Source organism: Bubalus kerabau, chromosome 4, assembly GCF_029407905.1.
Source record: "Bubalus kerabau isolate K-KA32 ecotype Philippines breed swamp buffalo chromosome 4, PCC_UOA_SB_1v2, whole genome shotgun sequence".
Taxonomy (NCBI): domain Eukaryota; kingdom Metazoa; phylum Chordata; class Mammalia; order Artiodactyla; family Bovidae; genus Bubalus; species Bubalus kerabau.
In genome coordinates, this window is record NC_073627.1 from 76,181,082 (window position 1) to 76,202,331 (window position 21,250).

At 45.9% G+C, this 21,250-nt stretch overlaps 1 protein-coding gene across 1 annotated transcript in view; it reads left to right on the forward strand.

Moving 5' to 3' along the window:
• The window catches only part of SCARA5 (scavenger receptor class A member 5), a 133,760-nt gene that overhangs the window by 11,776 nt on the left and 100,734 nt on the right, over window positions 1-21,250 (forward strand). The window contains exon 3 of the mRNA XM_055577794.1: window positions 20,364-20,492. Coding sequence (XP_055433769.1) covers window positions 20,364-20,492 — 129 coding nt within the window. The remainder of the gene's footprint in view (window positions 1-20,363; window positions 20,493-21,250) is intronic.

The window sequence follows — 21,250 nt, forward strand, 5'->3', positions numbered from 1 at the left end:
AGGGAAGCCTGAGGGGATGGAGAGCACCGGGAAGACCGGAGGGGCAGCTCTCACTTGGGATGTGTGAAGTCGGGATTAAGAAAGGGCCTTGCTTATTGGTAGAGCCAATCAGAGTCTAGTGTGAGCCACATGAGCAATTCTAAATTTTCTAGTAGCCACACAAAAAGATACATCTGAAAAAAAATTTAAATACAGGAACATATTTAATTTAATCCAATATATTCAAAATGGTTGGTTGGGCTTCTCAGGTGGTGTTAGTGGTAAAGAACCTGCCTGCCAATGCAGGACATGTAAGAGACATGGGTTCAATCCCTGGGTTGGGAAGATCTCCCGGAGGAAGGCATGGCAACCCACTCCAGTATTCTTGCCTGGAGAATCCCATGGACAGAGGAGCCTGGTGGGTTAGGTCCATAGGACTGCATGGAGTCCTATGCATGTCAGACATGACTGAAGCAACTTAGCACACAGCACACATTCAAAATATTATCAATTTGATTTGTAATCAGTGTAAAAGTGATGGAGATATTTATATCTTCTTACTCAGGCTGAGCCTTCAAAATCCAGTGGGCATTTTTGCATTCCGAGCCTGTCTTATCTTTGGCCACATTTCAAGTGGATCAGAAAAGATGTGACATCAGAAGAGAAAGAGTCAGAAGTGGAGGTTGAGAGACAGCAACAGTGACTGCAGAGAGGGGTAGGGGAGCAGTGTGCTTTAGCAATGAGGAAAAAGTGTACAGTCGTGTGATGTGGGAGCTGGGGCTTTTAGGAAGAAGAGAGAGAAGGTTCTGGAAGTAACAATGAGGAGCAAAGAAAAACACCCCCTGCACCTTTAGATTGGTTGCATGAGCGTAGGAAAAAGAAATATACACTTAAGCAGGTTTCAGTTGAAACAAGGAAAAAAAAAAAAAAAGAAATCTTCCAAGCAGAGGTTGGGGGAATCAGGAATTTTTCGGATGACTGGCTGGGAGGTCTGGGGCCACAGTGGGAAGTTTTCAGCAGACTGGGAGGGAGATGTTAAGGAGGATAAACAGGGCTGCCTGGGGATTACAGCAGGTGATGGGGAGCCCTGGGGCTTCATGGAGCTGGTAGAAGCCAGGACCAAGGCTGGGATGCTGGTCTTGTGGCAGAGCTGCTGGCAAAGCTGAATGTTGGTGATGGGGGTCTTGGCAGGAGTGCAGAGTCCTAAAACTCCAGCACCCCCTCCCTGGTGTGTGGGCCGGGGGAGGGAGGGGTCTTGTCCTGGAGCACCAGGAGCCCTGGAGATCATTTTGGCCTTTGTGGAGGCAGGGAGATCGGGGGAGGCCAGGGCAGGTGATGGGAGGATGGCAGGGGTCCAATAGAAGTGATGATACAGTGTGATATATGCAAACTATCTCAGTGCAATGGCTCCCCTTGATGGAGCTCGTGGCACAGGCAGGCACTGTGCCTGGGGCTTCAATACACTGTCTGCATTAAACCTCAGGTTGTATTATTAGCCCCAGTTTGTCAATGAAAAGATGACGTCTTAGATGAAGTTAATTGCCCGAAGTCACCCAGCTAGTCAGAGGCAGAGCCTGGATTCCAGTCCACAGCTGCCTGATCCTTAAAATCCTGCCCCTCAGCACAGCTCACCTGGTTCACTGCAGTTCCAGGACTCAGAGACCCTGTGCATTTAAGAACCAGGCTGCTTGTGGTGAAGGGCTCTGAGCGGATTCTTGGGAGTTTCAGAGGTGGAGCTGTCCTGGGTTATGACATAGCTAGGGCAGGGCCGTGGGAATAAATGGCTGTGATGCAGGAGACAGATGGGATGAATTATTCTAAAAGGTGCCGCTGGCAAGAAATAGATATAAACCCAAATAGGCTTGGACAAGAGCATAAGGACGGAGTCTTAAGTGGCTTTGGCAGGAAGCCTGGGACAGTAACCTCTATGGATATTAGGTCAGAAAAATGCCCCTCCCTCCCTCTTCACTACACCATCTCCTGGGGCTTCTGGAGTCCAACCTGCCCATGCAGAGTTCAGCAGGAGGATTGGGAAGACATAAATCCAGCCATGACGAGGGGGCCCAAAGAGGTAGGGTTGGCGGGGACCCTGCCCTGCAGACACATATGCTGGCTAACCTAAGATCCAGCCACAGAGCTGGTGGGGACCTGTGATGGTCCCAGCCTTCTGCATGGCGTCCTGAAGCCCACCTGCTCCCTGATGCCTTCCCACTTCCCAGTTATCTGGCTTGAGGTTGAGTTCAAGTCAGGATAACCAAGATGTTCACAGCGGGCAGAAGAAACCCTGTCTTTAGGAAATCTTGTTAAAAAAGTCTATCACACAGAGTGAAATAAGTCAGAAAGACAAATATCATATATTAACCCGTATATGTGAAATCCAGAAAAATGGTAAAGTTGAATTTATTTGCAGGGCAGGAATAGAGACACAGACATAGAGAATGGACTTATGGAGCCAACAGGGGAAGGAGAGGGTGGGAGAAATTGAGATAGTAGCATTGACATTAATATATACACTTGGAATTCTCCAGGCAAGAATGCTGGAGTGGGTTGCCATTCCCTTCTCCAGGGGATCTTCCCGACCCAGGAATCAAACCTAGGTCTCCCATCTGCAGGCAAATTTTTTACTGTCTGAGCCACCAGGGAAGCCCCTAATACATATGCTATCATGTGTAAAATAGATAGCTAGTGGGAACCTGCTGTATAGCACAGGGAACTCAGCTCGATGCTCTATGATGTCCTAGAGCAGTGGGATGGGGGTGGGTGGGAGGGAGACTGAACAGGGAGGGGATATATGTATATATACATATAACTGATGCACTTTGTTGTACAGCAGAAACAAACCCAACATTGTAAAGCAATTGTATTCCAATTAAAAATAAGAAAGAGAGGCAGCTCCAGGGACGGGGCTGGCTCTAATCTTGGAGATGCAACAGTGAGTGGTGGCGTGAAGCAAGATATTAATTTCTCTTCCTGGGAATTGAACCTGGGTAGCCTGGATGGAAACCAGGAATTCTAGCCATCAGATTAGCAAGGACTAGAGGCTAGAAGCTGTTTTTCCCTGGATCTTTGCCACCAGTGAAAAATGCATTTATCGTGGAGGCAGAAACTGTAACCTGCCTGCCTGCTAAGTTGCTCAGTCGTGTCTGACTCTTGACCACCCTGTGGACTGTGGCCCACCAGGCTTCTCTGTCCATGGGATTCTCCAGGCAAGAATATTGGAGTGGGTTGCCAGCCTCCTCCAGGGGATCTTCCCCACCCAGGGATCGAACCCACCTCTCTTACATCGCCTGCATTGGCAGGCAGGTTCTTTACCACTGGCGCCACCTGAGAAGCTCTAGAAACTGTAAATGCAGGTATGAAGTTTATTATTAGAGACATAGCACACCAGCAAGTGGGAGAGAACATAGGAAAATGGCTTGTTTAGTTAAGAGGCAGAAGCAAGGCAGAGATGCACACGGAGAGAGAAAGGGTGTGGGGGTCCCCCTGGTGAGAAGGAGCCCAGTAAGGAGGCAGTTAAGTCATTTATACAGGGCAGTTCTTCCGGGTCTGTGTCTTCCTTCAGGCCGATTATCTGGCTTCTTTTTCCACACCTGACCTACCCTAGGACACTCCCTGGGTGCACACATACCCCTCAGGCAAGATGCATCTCGAAGTGAAGGCTTCTAAGAGGAGTAAGACTCATTATGACCTGGTGTTATCCCTTGACTTTTGACCCACAAGGAGCCTTTCTGCACAAGTATAATGTCTCCCTTCTCCCAAAAGAGGAGGGAGCACAAAATCCTTTAGTCCTTGACTCAGTCAGGGTTTTGCCCCTCTGTCCCTGCCACGACTATTACCTTGACTTTTGCCATGACTGTCACCGTAATGTGTTTATAAGAGACAAAGCCTGGCTATTTACCCTGTTTCTGTTGTTACTTCCATTTCGGAGGGCAAACAGGAGCCCGATTGTAAATGCCTTAACTGGAGCCCACCCATCTCAAGAAATGCTGAGAGTTGTTAAGTATCCAGCCTGCAGATCACTTCTTCCTTCCCCATGAAATGCAAACAGGAGGCCAGTTGTAAATGTCTAACCTGGAGCCCATCTATTTCCTACATCAGCTCTGGTCTCCTCTCCTGGCACTCAGTGCAGGGTAGTTTCCATCATCCGTGGTCACCTTGGGGAGCACAGGGAATCCAACCAGTGGAGGAGGGAGTTGGAAGATGGACCGTGCCGGGGACGGGGGCAGAGGGCAGCAGTCAGGTCGTGAGGTGCAGACTGAAGAGGATACTGAGCGTAAGGGGAGACCGGGCAAGCTTCCTGTCTGCAGCTTGCAGGAACCCTTTGGTTTCCGCTTGCCCTGCCCTCCTCATATGTTGATTCATTCAGCACTATTCACTTTTTTTATTTTTCAAACTTTTTATTTTGCATTGGGGTATAGCGGGTGGCTCAGTGATGAAGCATCTGCCTGACAATGCAGAAGATGCACGTTCAATCCCTGGGTCTGGAAGATCCCTTGGAGGAGGCCATGGCAACCCACTCCAGTATTCTTGCCTGGAAAATTCCATGGACGGAGGAGCCTGGTGGGCTACGGACCATAGGATTGCAGAGTCAGACATAACTGAATGATTGAGCATGAAATAGTCAGTTTTTAACAAACAACGTTGTGACAGTTTCAAATGAACAAGAAGAACATATCCATTCTCCCCTAAACTCCCCTCCCAGCCAGGCTGCCACATCAGATTGAGCGGAGTTCCCTGGAGCACTGTTCACTGTTAACAGTGTCTCTGAAAATGATCTTATAGTTTGTCTACAAGTAACAGTGGGCTTGATCTTGTCCCTTTGCCAGATAAGTTCTATCTTGGCATCTTAGTTCTCTGGCCCTTTTCTGACCTCAGTGTACTCCGCCAGATGTACGAATTCACTCCTTCCTTCTGGAGCTGGAAGGATAAAGTCCTTCCTGATGTCCAAACCTGGATGAAAGATGATCAACCCTAAGGGCGGCTATTAAAGTGTAAATGTGACATCTGAAGTATTCTAAGCATTTCCAGGACATCCAAGGGGAGCTGCCTTTTGTGTGTAGGTTTATGGGGCTGGGGATGGGCGCCTCTGAAGGATGCTGACATACTAAAGGTGAAAAGGACACTGTCACGCCAGGGGGTGGAAGAAAAACCAGCCTTCCAGGAACCTCAGCTTATGGGCTATGTCCTTTCCCTGCCCTCTGTGAATGGCCTTCCTGCTAAAGGCATTTTGTTTTGTGATCAGGAATATAAAAATGGTTGTTCTGGTTAAGTTTTCAAAGCCCAAAGTTATTTCTGGATAGTTTAGACCCTAGGGGGCTTCCTTGGTGTTTCAGATGGTAAAGAATCTGCCTGCAATGCAGGAGACCTAGGTTCAATCCCTGGTTTGGGAAGATCCCCTGGAGAAGGGAATGGCAACCCATTCCAGTATTCTTACCTGGAGAATTCCATGCACAGAGGAGCCTGGCAGGCTACAGTCCATGGGGTCGCAGAAGAGTTGGACACAACTGAGTGACTGAAAAACAACAATTAAAAATACAGTGAAAAATAAACAGCACAATACCCGGATACAAAGATGAATTCTGTGCAGACAGGAAGCTGTTTCTTATCCCAAGGCCCCACGATGTCAAAGTATCAAATACAGAAACTAGAATACACATTTTTAATTTAATTTTATTTGTTTTTAAGTTGGCTGTGTTGGGTCTTAGTTGTGGCACATGCCCCTTGGCATGTGAACTGTTAGTTCCCCTACCAGGGATTGAACCCACATCCCTGCATTGGAAGGTGAAGTCTTAAGCACCCGACCACCAGGGAAGTCCCTGAATACATGGTTATTGCAAAAGCCTAAACAATGGTTTGGAGGGCCCAGTGTATCTGTGTTTGTTTACTAGACTCTCTTATCTATACACAGCCAACAAATGTTGATTGAGTATCTGCTACATGCCAGGACCTTGGGGATCCAGAGATGAATCAGGGATCTCACAGACCCTGCCCTCTGGGAGCTGACTTAGGACAAATCTGTGTTTTCATTCATTGATTGATGAGTGCGATTTTGTTCCCATTATTAGCTATCTGATCATTGGCCATCTGCCAGTGAAGCTCTATACATGACAACCGTTGGTTCCAGCCCTTACCAGGGGGCAAAGGTTCAGTGGGTCTGAGGACAGTCATCTTTGCTCAGACCCAGTGAACTTCCTTCAGTGGCCCAGTCTCTACTGCTTCCTGTGCAGAGGCCAGAGCGGGGGTGCTTCGAGCCTGGAGGCCTCAGAGATGGTTCCAGTTCAATTCCATACAGGTGATATGGGCTGTGGCCTTAGGCTTCCTGTCTTTAAAACCAGATCCCCAAGCACCCTAGATGTCCATCGACAGAGGGATGGATAAAGAAGCTGTGGAACATGTATATAATGGAATATTCAGTTCAGTTCAGTTCAGTCGCTCAGTCGTGTCCGACTCTTTGCGACCCCATGAATCGCAGCACACCAGGCCTCCCTGTCCATCACCAACTCCTGGAGTTCACTCAGACTCAAGTCCATTGAGTCAGTGATGCCATCCAGCCATCTCATCCTCTGTCGTCCCCTTCTCCTCCTGCCCCCAATCCCTTCCAGCATCAGAGTCTTTTCCAATGAGTCAGCTCTCGCATGAGGTGGCCAAAGTACTGGAGTTTCAGCTTTAGCATCAGTGATTCCAATGAACACCCAGGACTGATCTCCTTTAGATTGGACTGGTTGGATCTCCTTGCGGTCCAAGGGACTCTCAAGAGTCTTCTCCAACACCACACTTCAAAAGCATCAATTCTTCAGCCTTCAGCTTTCTTCACAGTCCAACTCTCACATCCATACATGACCACTGGAAAAACCATAGCCTTGACTAGATGGACCTTTGTTGGCAAAGTAATGTCTCTGCTTTTCAATATGCTATCTAGGTTGGTCATAACTTTCCTTCCAAGGAGTAAGCGTCTTTTGATTTCATGGCTGCAGTCACCATCTGCAGTGATTTTTGGAGCCCCCAAAAATAGTCTGACACTGTTTCCACTGTTTCCCCATCTATTTCCCATGAGGTGATGGGACCAGATGCCATGATCTTAGTTTTCTGAATATTACTCCGCCATAAAACGTAACACGTCTGAGTCAATTCTAGTGAGAGGGATGAACCTATATCTTGTTATACAGAGTGAAGTCAGAAACAGAAAAACAAGCATCGTATATTAACAAGCATCGTATATTAACACATTGTATGTATGGAATGCAGAAAAATGGTACTGATGAACCTATTTGCAGGGAAGGAATGGAAGCGCAGAGGCAGATAACAGACTTGTAGACACAGTGGGGAAGAGGGTGGGATAAACGGAGAGAGTGGCATTAAAATGAATGCATTACCATAAGTAAAACAGATAGCTAGTATGGGGAGAGAGTGGCATTAAAATGAATGCATTACCATAAGTAAAACAGATAGCTAGTATGGGAAGTTGCTCCGTAACAGAGGGAGCGCAACTCAGTGCTCTGTGATGACCTGGGGGTGGGAAGGAGGTTCAAGGGGGAGGGGACATATGTATACATAGAGCTGAAACTAACATAACATTGTAAAGAAGTTGTCTTCCAATTAAAATGAAACAGAACACCCCCCACCCCACCCCCACCAGATACTTAAATGGCCCTTCCAACTCAACTTTCCAACTCAACTGGTGGCAACAGTTGGGGGAGTGAGACGGGTGGGGGTGGGATATTAAAGGTAACCATTCCTGCCCTGAGGACACACCGAATCTTCAGACCAAGGCAGACCAGGGCAGGGGCTGGATGTTGCTCTGGCAACCAGGAAAGAGGAATGATTTAAGTGTGGAAATAGCTGAGCCCTGGCCTCCACGTTGCAAATACATCATGAGATGATTTATTTCCTCTAATGAGGTGCCAGGAGAGGAATTGGGAATCTTTTTGAGAGGGATTCCAGGGTCACTCCATTGGAAGAGCGTCTCTGGCCCCACTTTAGACCGAACCCTGAGCCCACTGTTGTTATATATATATATATACACATATAAGTTTATTTATTTATTTTCGGCTGTGCTGAGCCTTCTGGGGCTACTCATTGCAGTGGCTTCTTCTGTTGCAGAGCATGGACTCCAGGTGCTTGGGCTTCAGTAGCTCCAGCTCCCAGGCTCCACAGCACAGGCTCAGCAGCTGTGGTGTACAGGCTTAGTTGCTCTGTGGCTTGTGGGATCTTCCTGGATTGTGGATTGAACCCCTATCTCCTGCATTGGCTGGTGGATTCTTTACCACTGAGCCACCAGGGAACCCCAACCCTCACCTTCACTCCCTTTGTTGTTTTGGGTCCCTCTGCATTGACATAGCCTTCCTTCCAATCCACGTACTGCCCATGTTGGATAAGAGTACAGGCACCTCCCCTGAGCCCCAGGACCTCATTCTTTTCCTAGCCCCTCCCCTCCTCCTGGGTTGCAGTGACCAGCCAGCTTACCTTGACTGCCCTCTGTCCCCTCCCACCTGGCTTTCTCTCCCAGTCCCTCAGCCCTGGTTGCAAAATTATATGCACATCAGCCAGTCTCTTCCCACTGCTGCAAAATAAGCACACAAGCCCCTGATTGTTCTCAAAAATTTTCATGCAGAGTAACTTGAGAAACAGATAGGGCCGGAGAAAAATAACAAATATTACAAGGAAGTTACAAAATATCTCTTATGAGTACTTGAAGAAACTGTCCTAGGTCATCATAACATCTAAATTGAATTAGCTCCACCCTCCCTCCCTCTCCCTTTCTTAGAAATGGGATCCCATCTGATCACACGGAATAATGTAGTTTCTTTGTCTCTCGCCCTCACAGGGCTGTCTGCCTCGAAGACTCAGGTGTGAGGGCAAGTGGGCCAGTTGGTGCTGGGTGCTCACCCGGACCCCACTGGTGGTGTGGGACCCTCCCAGACTCAGGTCAGATGAGACTGCTCTGTCATGTCCTTGACTCACACCCTCCTCTTCCCTTTATTGAGGGAAAGTAAACAGAGGTCCCCGTGAAAGCCAGAAAGCCGTGGCGGTTTCAAAGACAGAGGTCATCTGGGGCTCTCTATTACAATAAACAATGTGGGTGATGAGTAACCAAGTGAGTATGATGAAATCAGCCTTGGGTGGGTTTAACAAGATCCTTTGATGAAATGAGTGCCAAGGTCCCTCCCAGCCATAAAAACCTTATCTCCACCTGCTGTGTAGGAGCTGTGGGACCACAGAGAACAAAAAAGAAACAGGCTGTTTGTTGTGTGTTCATGTGCTCTGCCGCTTTAGTCGGGTCTGACTCTGCGCCCCATGGACTGCAGCCCTCCAGGCTCCTCTGTCCGTGGGATTCTCCAGGCAAGAATACTGGAGTGGGTTGCTGTGCCCTCCTCCAGGGGATCTTCCTGACCCAGGGATTGAACCTGTATCTCCTGCGTTGCAGGCAGGTTCCTTACCCACTGAGTCACCTGTGTGTTGTTGCTGAAACTCAAGTAGGTGTCAGTTGAATCATTTCATTCTGTTTTATTTTTTTTTTTAATATTATTTAGACTCAGATTCTTTGGGAAGAAGTTAATACCCACTTTTTTTCTGTTTTTTTTTTTTTTAATTTATGTATATATTAAAAAGTTTACAATGTTATGTTGGTTTCTGCCATACAATAATGCAAATAATACCCACTTTTGGTCAAATGCAATTTGTGAGTATTTTTTCAAATGGGAGGCAAATAAATTCAAAATAACTCCCCAAATGCCTTAAAATTATAGTTAAGAAATTGAAAAATCAGGGACTTCCCTTGTGATCCAGTGGTTAAGACTTTGCCTTCCAATGCAGGGGGCATGCATTCAGTCCATGATTAGGGGAACTAAGATCCCATATGCCCCATGGCCAAAAAGCCAAAACATAAAACACAAACAATATTGTTAACAAATTCAGTCAAGACTTAAAAAAATGGTCCACAGCAAACAAAATCTTACAAGAAAAAAAAAGATACTGAACAATCAGTTTTGCAAAGAAAGGCTAAATTGATGCAGGGACTGCCTCAGCGTGCTTTCTCAGGCTCTCCCAGCCAGTATGAACGGAGGCACGCTTTGAATCGGCCTGCTCAGCGTGCTTTCTCAGGCTCTCCCAGCCGGTATGAACGGAGGCAGGCTTTGAATCGGCCTGCTCAGAGCCCATACCCATGTTTCTACCCCTGAGAGTGTCAGGAACCCTCACCTGCCTAATACAATACATCCTCCAGGAAACAAGGCCCTGTGGTTCCGGGGCTCCCACTGACATCGGGGGACCATCTCCAGACTCTTCCTCAGCTCAACTGTTTGGGGCTGAGTAGTTTTCAGATAAATCTTCCTTTTCTGTTCTTTAACCTTTGCTCCTAATCACCTCCCTGCCCTAAGCAGACAGTATTTTAACAAAAGCTCTTTAGGGTGTCCTCTTGTTCCCATGATTAAAAGGAATGCTTCACAATTTTAACCTCAGGGAATAATAAATAGTTTTAGGCAACCCCCTTTTGTGTGTATCCTGTTAAAGAGAAATCAAAGTTTTAAATTGAAGCTCTGATAATAGTGAGACTTCATTGATTTTCCAAAAATATGTCTTCATGTTGTTTTGATAATGACAAATGCCTTACTCCAGAACTGGGTACCTGTTGCCATAGATAAGTGATTTCATCATTGAATTGGAATTAAGACATCCAGGGGAACAGCTCAGGCTTCTAGATATCTAAGAAGAGCCATGCCTGATGATGCTACTCAGCCAGGATTAAGTGTCAATTCAGTTCCAATGAATTTCTCCCACAATTCACCTCCTTAAGCACTAAGTAGCAATTCCAAATCATGGGTGAATAAGGAAAGCCAAGATTTTATTTTTTGAGACCAAAATTTTGCTCAAAAAATATGTTTTTCAGCCAACAGAAATGTGTCAACTATTTGCATACAGTAACTTTGAGAACCAGTCTTTGCACCAAAAATAAATGGATTACACATGTCTTTGTTCTTGCAAAGAAACTTATTGCGATGGTTCTGCTGTGTGCTGATTGATGGATAGGGAGATGAGTGAGTCTCAGGAGACCTTTGGAAGACAAAAATGGAAATCAACAATTGTGAATAATGAGATTAGTACCAAAGGTAAGGGCAAGGTTCTGATATGGTTATTTCAGTGGCACTTAATTTCAACATTCTACCTTCTGGATTATTATCTTGAACATACAAAGAAGTTTTGTTTTGCTTCTCAATAAGGGAAGTCTTCTGTGAAGTGCATCAAAATTCTTCCCCCCACAACTTTCATTGAACTGTGATTTAATTACTTTTACTAACATCAGTGACTCTCAGAATATGACTATATGCAAGACAGCAGTATTCAAAGTGATCTATGGGTGTGAGTTTGCTGTTTTAATAATTAGATATGTCCATTGAGTCAGTGATGCCATCCAACCATCTCATCCTCTGTCGTCCCCTTCTCTTGCCCTCAATCTTTCCCAGCATCAGAGTCTTTTCAAATGAGTCAGCTCTTCACATCAGGTGGCCAAAGTATTGGAGTTTCAGCTTCAACATTAGTCCTTCCAATGAATACCCAGGACTGATCTCCTTTAGGATGGACTTGTTGGATCTCCTTGCAGTCCAAGGGACTCTCAAGACTCTTCTCCAACACCACAGTTCAAAAGCATCAATTCTTCGGCACTCAGCTTTCTTTGTAGTCCAACTCTCACATCCATACATGACCACTGGAAAAACCATAGCCTTGACTAGATGGACCTTTGTTAAAGTAATGTCTCTGCTTTTGAATATGTTATCTAGGTTGTTTATAACTTTCCTTCCAAGAAGTAAGCGTCTTTTAATTTCATGGCTGCAATCACCATCTGCAGTGATTTTGGAGCCCAGAAAAATAAAGTCAGCCACTGTTTCCACTGTTTTCTCATCTATTTGCTATGAAGTGATGGGAGCAGATGCCATGATCTTCGTTTTCTGAATGTTGAGCTTTAAGCCAACTTTTTCACTCTCCTCTTTCACTTTCATCAAGAGGCTCTTTAGTTCTTCTTCACTTTCTGCCATAAGGGTGGTGTCATCTGCATATCTGAGGTTATTGATATTTCTCCATTAGTAATAGTGTAATAGGAAGACACTAATTTTTCCACTTATGAAGATGATAGAAAACTCCCTTCTTATATAAATTTCAGTTTAAAAAAAGTGGAATGAGGGCTTCCCTGGTGGTTCAGTGGTTAAGAATCCATCTTGCGATGCAAAGGTCACTGGTTCAACCCCTAATCGGAAAGATCCCACATGCCCAGGGCAGCTAAGCCCAGGAGTCACAGCTACTGAAGCCAGGGCGTCTAGAGCCTGTGCTCCAAAACAAGAAAAGCCACTGCAGTGAGAATCCCACACACCACAACAGAGTCGCCCCCATCCGCTGCAACTAGAGAAAGCCCCCATGCAGCAACAGAGACTCACAACAGCCAGTAAATAAATTTTAAAAAATGGGGCTTCCCTGGTGACTCAGATGGTAAACAATCTGCCTGTAATTCGGGAGACCCAAGTTTGATCCCTGCATTGGGAAGATCCCCTGAAGAAGGGAATGGCAACTCACTCCAGTGTTCTTGCGTAGAGAATCCCCATGGACAGAGGAGCCTGGAAAGCTACAGTGCATGGGGTCTCAAAGAGTCAGACACGACTGAGTGACTAACACACACATACAATAGAGAAAGAAAATAATAGCCCAGGAATACTCAGCTCTGGCAAAATTGTGCAGGCTTCATGTGGATGTGGTGTGTAGAGTCTGAGAAACCATCCACTGACTGCTTCCAGCCATTCATCAGGAAGCATGACTCCCCACTGAGATAAACAACTCTCCCAGCCTGGCATGCAGAACCCATTCTGCACATCACTTGGTACTTATTTTTGAGTTGTTGTTTGCTGTTTTGAAGCCACGGTCTTCTCTAAGGCTCTTGAGCCTCCTTCTCTTGGCTTCTTGATCTCCTGAGATGACACCCTCCTTTCTGGAGGCCATCGAGAGGTGAAAAACTTTTCCCTTGATTCTCCTAGACCTTGGAAGAGCTTTTGCTTTGTTTTGGTGGTGCCCTTCTCTCTCTAGATCTGGTTTTGTGTGTGACCAAACAACTATGTTTAATAACTAACAGCTTTGTCTGGTACGTTCCTCAGAACTGTTCTCATATGGAGGAAGAAAGTTTTCAGTTTTCTTCTTAAAGTCATATGCTCAGTCACTCAGTCATGTCCAACTCTTTGTGACCCCATGGACCATAGCCCACAAGGCTCCACTGTCCATGGGATTCTCCAGGCAAGAATACTGGAGTAGGTTGTCATTTCCTGCTCCCGGGGATCTTCTTACCCAGGCATTGAACCCTCTTCTCCTGTGTCACCTGCCTTGGCAGGTAGATTCTTTGCCACTGAGCCACCTGGGAAGCTCCTATTCTTAAAGATGCTTACTCCTTGGAAGGAAAGTTATGACCAACCTAGATAGCATATTCAAAAGCAGAAACATTACTTTGCCAACAAAGGTCCGTCTAGTCAAGGCTATGGTTTTTCCTATGGTCATGTATGGATGTGAGAGTTGGACTGTGAAGAAGGCTGAGCGCCAAAGAATTGATGCTTTTGAACTGTGGTGTTGGAGAAGACTCTTGAGAGTCCCTTGGACTGCAAGGAGATCCAACCAGTCCATTCTGAAGGAGATCAGCCCTGAGATTTCTTTGGAAGGAATGATGCTAAAGCTGAAACTCCAGTACTTTGGCCACCTGATGCAAAGATTTGACTCATTGGAAAAGACTCTGATGCTGGGAGGGATTGGGGGCAAGAGGAGAAGGGGACGACAGAGGATGAGATGGCTGGATGGCATCACCGACTCAATGGACGTGAGTCTGGGTGAACTCTAGGAGTTGGTGATGGACAGGGAGGCCTGGCGTGCTGCGATTCATGGGGTCGCAAAAAGTCGGACACGACTGATCGACTGATCTGATCTGACCTGATAAACCTACATCTTAAAGTCATAGTTTTCAAATTTACAAATAAGATGATCAAGCTAGAGAAAAAGAGTAAATTTCAGCCATCTATGAAGGCCTGGGCTTCAAAGCCTTGAGTTACTGCTCCTCCAGCAGACCCTGGGATGAGCTGCTGACACAAAGAATCATTGCCTCTGCAGTACCACACTTGGCTTGTGCCTTATCACCCTACTATACTACTTTATTCCACCTCTGCAATAGTTATCTGTTTATACATCTTCTTCCCCTCAGATGTGAGCATCTGAAAGGCAGTGATTGTATCTTCATCTCTCATTCGGCACGTTTTCTGAAGGCCTGCTATATGCCTGTGCTGGTTTAGGAACTGAAAAGTTGGACATAAATGATGCTGACAAAAATCCTTCCCTCAAGCAGCTGCTGTCTTTGTGTTTCCCACTGTCTATCATAGTGTATTAGTCATCCACTGCTGCGGAACAAATTACCCCAAACCTTAGCAGCTTAAAGCAACAAAAATTTCTTGTCTCACCCTGTTTCTGAGAAAGCCATGGGGGTGAAAGGACATCTAAGATTTTTTTTTTTCAGATCCAAAATGTTGCTCAGAAATATGTGTATATACATATTTATAATCCCATATATTTAATTTATATATGTATAATCCTATCTGGCAGAAGTCTGGGAGCAACTTAGCTGGGTTGTCCTGGCTGTGGGTCTCTCATGAGACTGCTGTCGAGATTTCAGCCAGAGTGTAGTCATCTGATGTCTTGATTTGGCTGGAGAAACTGCTTCCAGACTCACTCACGTGGCTGTTGGCTGAAGGCCTCAGTTCCTTAGCATGTAGCCTCTCCATAGTGTATTCATGACATAGAGGCTGGCTTCCCCCCAAATGAATATTCCAAGAGAGATAAAGAGCAAGCAAGGAGGGAACAGCAGTGTCTTTTGTCTCATCTCAGGAGTGACACGCTATCACTTGTGCCATATTCTATTGGTCACACAAACCAATCCCGGTAGAGTGCAGAAAGAGACTATGCAAGGGGGTGGCATCCTCTGGAGCCATCCTGAAAGATGGCTTCCGCAGCAGGACAGTGGATGCTTAATAAAAGTCTGTTAGAGTTTTTACTGTTCATGGGTTTTCTCGAGGCAAGAATACTGGAGTGGTTTGCCATTCCCTCCTCCAGTGAACCACGTTTTGTCAGATGCAAAGAGCTGACTCATTGAAAAAGACCCTGATGCTGAGAAAGATTGAGGGCAGGAGGAAAAGAGAGCAATGGAGGATGACATGGTTGGATGGCATCACTGACTCAGTGGACATGAATTTGAGCAAACTAGCTTGGTTGGTAAAGAATCCACCTGCAATGCAGGAGACCCTGGTTTGATTCCTGGGCCGGGAAGATCTGCTGGAGAAGGGATAGGCTACCCACTCCAGCATTCTTGGGCTTCCCCTGTGGCTCAGCTTGTAAAGAATCTGCCTGCACTGTGGGAGACCTGGGTTCAATCCCTGGGTTGGGAAGATCCCCTGGAGAAGGGAAAGGCTACCCACTCCAGTATTCTGGCCTGGAGAATTCCATGGACTATACTCCATGGGGTCGCAAAGAGTCAGACACACTGAGCAATGATCATTTTTCTTTTTCTGGGAGATAGCGAAGGACAGGGAAGCCTGGCATGCTGCAGTCCATGGCATCGCAGAGTTGGACACGACTTAGCGACTGAACAACAAGAGAGATTTTATCTCAACAATCCATAAGTCAAAACCTTTACTTTTTTTTAGTAGACTAATTTTTAGAGCAGTTTTAGGTTTACAGTAAAATTAAGTGGAAACTACAGAGAGTTCCCACATGCCCCCTGCCCCACACATGCACAGCCCCCCTTATAATCAACAGCCCCCCTTACATCCCCCACTAGGGAGGTACACCTGTCACAACTGATGAACCTACACTGACATCATTGTCATCCAAAGTCCATGGCTTACATTAGGGTTCCCTCTTGCTGCTCTGCATTCTGTGGGTTTAGACAAATGTGCAATGTTTTAGACAAATGTGCAATGATCTGCATCCGTCATTATAGTATCACACAGAATGGTTTTACTGTCCTAGAAGTCCTCTGTGCTCTACCTATCCATCCCTCCCCACTCCCAACCTTTGGCGTCCACTGATCTTATTATTGTCCTTATAGTTTTGCCTTTTCCAGAATGCCATACAGTTGGAATGATACAGTAAGTAGCCTTTTCAGATTGGCATCCTTTGCTTACTAATATGGGCTTTCCAGATGGTGCTATCAGCAAAGAACCAGTCTGCCAGTGTAGGAGACATAAGAGATGTGAGGATTGATCCCTAGGTCAGAAAGATCCCTTGGAGGAGGGCATGGCAACCCACTCTAGTACTCTTGCCTGGAGAATTGCATGGACAGAGGAGTCTGGCAGGTTACAGTCCATGTGGTTGCAAAGAGTTGGACACGGCTGAAATGACCTTGCACACATGCACACGTTTACTAATAGGCACTTATGCTTCCTCCATATCTTTTCATGGCTTGATGGCTCATTCCTTTTACTTTTTTAAAAAGTCAAATAAATGAATATATTACTGACTGCATGTTTTCGGAGTGTTTTCAATTTTCCACTGAACTTAAATAATTTGAATGGTTTACTCAGTTAACATGCTGCTGCCATACTACATTAAAAAATTAATAAATGTGTTTTGGGCAGACTTAGTAACTTGTCTTTACCCTATATTGTCTTCTGTCTTTCCCTTACAATCACATTCACTAGCCATCTTGCCAGAATCATTCAGTGGAGTTCTGCTTGTCTAACCATTGGTGGAAAATCTCCATCTGAAACCCTTGTTCTGTTTAGAACAGATTTTGTGTAATGTACAGAGTAATAGTTTGTTAAAAGGACTGAGCTCTCTCAGTGGAAGTTCTGTGTCGTGTGTGTTTGTGGACAAAGGGACCTGTCACCAGTGGCACTTATTAGACAGAAGCCTCAGGTAGAGGAGAAGGGAGCTACTCATTTTTTTTCTCTTAATTAAAAACAGTTTTTTGACCAGGCTATGCACCATGCAGGATCTTAATTCCCTGACTAGACATCCAACCTGTGCCCCCTGCAGTGGAAGTGTGGAGTCTTAACCACTGGACCAACAGGGAATTCTCTCCTCTTTTTTTTAATGGGAAAAAATTAGAACTATATCATTGCAGTTTGACCCACTCTTACAATGAGCTAGAAACAAACATGCAACAACAAAACAAGATGCAAGTCTTCTTGGCTGTGTGATTTTTCCTCCCCTTATTCTGCCAACACTGAAAGTCAGCACAGACTTGACAATCAAGGGATGATGTTCTAATTAGTGGTAGTAAAAGAAAAAAAGCTTTGCCCTCGTAACTCCTTGGGTTAGGAAAATGTTTTCATCCCTAGAGGAAGGAAGAGGTCCCGATTATTTTGTTTTCCTTCTCAAGCTGAAAAATTTCAAACTGAATGGCAATTAGCACTAACCCATCCCTTTATAAATCATGAAGTAGCCTCACTAGTCAATCCATGACCCTGTATTGTTTGCACTTAATCCTTTACTGTATTAATGCTCAACTTACTCAATGGACTTCCTCAAGCTCAGGCAGGAGAAGGCAATGGCACCCCACTCCAGTACTCTTGCCTGGAAAATCCCATGGACGGAGGAGCCTGGTAGGCTGCAGTCCATGGGGTAGCACAGAGTCAGACACGACTGAAGCAACTTAGCAGCAAGCTCAGGCAAGGTATAATGTAGTGTTGTGCCTTAGTAAAAAAGTTATGTGCAAAAAAAATTATATCAACATCTTTTTAAGAGAATAGATTCTTTTTATAATGAACATATAATTGTCCAGTGAAACTGGAACGGTTAACAGAATATGGTTAAACTTAATTAAACCTTCAAGAGAAATAGGAAGGGGTCAAACAAAGCCAACGAATGGAGAAGCCCAAGATGAATTTGGGATGAACGTAAAGATAATGGCGTTTCAGCCTGGGTATCTTCTGGTCCCTCCCGATAGCGAGGCTGGCATCCTTATCATCATCTCAAGAGGAAGCAGGGCTAGAGCAGGAGAGCTGATACTAATATTTAGGGACTTCCCTGGTGTCAGTGGTTAAGACTGTGCCTTCCAATGCAAGGGCTATGGGTTCGATCCCTGGTCACGGAGCTAAGATCCCACATGCCTTGGGACCAAGAAACCAAAACATAAACAATAGAAGCAATATTGCAACAAGTTCAATAAAGGCTTTAAATTAAAAAAAAAAATAGTTGTGCAATACATGATGCTATGCCTATGTTCCTGAGGGAAATAAACTCAGGTTCCTGAGGGAAGTAAACTTTTCTCTACTGAGTTGCAACTGGCCAGCCAGCTGTTCTCATGAGAAACAAACAAAAATGACAAAATGCTACAAGAAGCTGGCATATTTAGGAGCAAAATAGGTTATAGATCATACTTTGGGGGAAGAGATAGAACGTTCTGGAAAAGAAGATTTAGGGTACATTAGAAAGATGTACTTTGCGCAAGACTTAGTGGAAAATCAGGTTAACTCTTCAAAATTTGCTAACACTTGAGGGTTGACGAGAATGGGTAATTGAATTTGTATTTCTCGACAACTTGTTCCAAGTCGTACCCGATGTTTTATGGAAGTATTATGTAAGAGTTCTACTTAGCTGTTTTAGCAACAGTATTTTCAATAAAATAGAATAAATGCGTGGGAAAATGTTCCTCACTGAACAATACCTCTGGTGAGCTATGGCAATGCTATCTGATAGGTAGTAAGGAGCCCCCGAAGCACCTCCGTGGTGAACCCCAAGGTACCAAGGATCACAAACATCTCAGCATCTTTTTTTTTTTTTAATTAAAGGAAAATTGGATATCTTTTGGCTGTGCCTCATGGCATGTGGGATCCTAGTTCCCTGATCAAGGATTGAACCTGTGTCCCCTGCCTTGGAAGCATGGAGTCTTTACCACTGGACTGCCAGAAAGTCCTATCTCAGCATCTCTACAAATGTTTTTTGAATACCAATTATTTCAACATCTGTTGTCAGCCTTTTTGGGCTCCCACATCTGCCTCCCTGTGCAGTGAACAGTTCTCCAGTTGGCAATACTCTCCCTTGCAGGGGGTGGAGACTGAACATAATATGGGCATGTTATGGAAAAAAAAAAAAAACCCTCCATCATTTCTTATCTGCCATGCTGGGAGTCAGGGCAGGATGGCATCTCTTCCTCTCCACTGTCAGTCAACCAAGTAGGTGGAGATGGGTGAGCTTGCTGGCCTCTGTAGCAGTCGTCTGAAGGAGGGTTGAAGAATTCTCATGGAAAGATGACCTGGAATCAGGACCTGGCATCCTCACCCCAGGGTCTATCCCTTACATTTGACAACCTTTATCTATTAACTGAAGGGGTTGAATTAGACAATCCGTGGGGTCCATTGTGCTCAGACACTCAGTTGTGACCGACTCTTTGAAGCTCCATGGACTGTAGCCAGCCAGACTCCTCTGTCCATGGGATATTTCAGGCAAGAATACCGGAGTGGGGTGCCATTTCCTCCTCCAGGGGATCTTCCCGACCCAAGGATCAAACCTGCGTCTTTCGCCTCTCCTGAGTTGGCAGGCGTCTTCCTTACCACTAGTGCCACCTGGGAAGCCCCAAGGTCCATGAGAACTCTGGTATTGTGCTGTTCCATTTTGACCAGAACCCGGTGAGCCTTGAATAGTTTTACAGGAAGAAGTTCTGTACTATGTTTTCCTGTAAATCTAAACCCAAGGTTGTAAACTGCTGGTCAGCCCTGCCGTATAAATGTGTTTTGTTTACACTCCCTAGTGTTTTTTCCTTTCCGTTGTCTGCCCCCCACCCCATTAGTTGTCAACACATAAAAAAGGGAGATTTCTCTAAATAATTTCTGGCTTGTCTTAAAATTTTTGGACCTGTCAACACCTGGCACTCGTTCTGACATAGCAACCGCTTCCAGATGGGGCATGCATTTTGGGTTCCCCAGGCCCACCTGGCCCACCTCCCTTCCCTGCCGCTGTTAGAAGCTGGAGTTTGCAACCTCTTTTTAAAAAGCTCTCCATCTTCTCCTGATCACGTGGGACAATAACGTTTGTAAAGGGCAGCCTATCCTAGCTTTCTCTGCTGCTTGCACCGGCTCCAGGAGGGTGGGTTTGTGTGGCCATGTGAGCTGTTGGGACGCCTTCTGGCTCGTTCATGAGCAGAGGTTGGGAGGAGAGAGAGAAGCTGAAAAGCTTAGCACAGTTCTGAGATGCTCCCTACCATTCCACCTGCATTACGGACGTGCAGAAGGTGTGTGTGGTGATGGGGGGTGGGGGTGGGGAGTGCTGCCACATGAACATCCACATGCATCAGGGAGAGATGAGACCAAAAGAGCAAAGCGACTTGGGGAATTTTCAAATGTCTTTTCCCCTCTTCTTCCTACCCTTATTGTTAGGTCCATGCCACAAAGGACGAGCAGGTGGCTGCTGTACCCAGCTGGGCTCCCTGTCAGCCCTGAAGCATGCAGTCCTCGGGCTCTACCTGCTGGTCTTTCTGATTCTCGTGGGCATCTTCATCTTAGCAGGTAAGAGCATCCTTTGCCACCCTGGCCTTTAAGGAAGTGAGCAGGAGGTGAAAGCGGATGGGAAATGGGGAGTGGGAGCCTCTGCTCTTCATTCCCACAGTCAGGAGTCCAAACACTGCCCTTGTTACCATGGAAACCACAAAGGAGGAAGCTGGCTGGTCTTTCTGACCAGGCATGATTCCGAGCAGCATTGCTTATGTCATGTTGGATGAGTTGGATGTGAGGGTGAGAAATCTCCAAGTCCCAGAGCAGAGACCTAGCCACTCTTAAGAGGCTTCTGCCTTGTTCTGACTCATCGCGTTGACATTGTCCATTACCCTGGGCCTCCCCGGAGCTCTGTGCTGTGGTTTGTACTGAGCAGGCTGGTTCCCCTGTCCTGGGATATGATGGAAATAGTTACAAGACACTTCATTGCTGAGGTTAATCAGGGTTGTGGTCAACTTGCTGCCCCTCTGTGATTCCTGCGGGTGGGATGAATTTGCCCCAGGTTAGCCGGGCTCTTCTCCCCAGTTTCTGCTTATAGAATAGGCTGGTGATGGTCTGGATTTTGGATCACATTCTCTAACCAGGAAGAAGCGGAGCTCATGGACTCAGGAAGGGATCAGGTGGAGGATCCTGTACTTTGAGCAGCCCAGCTCACACACAGGTCATCCCACTGTGATGGAGATGGTGGGACACAGGCACGGAGGCCATGGTGGTCTCTCCTGACTCCCACCCACAGGGAGGGATGCTCAATTCCCACCTATCTCTATGAAGAT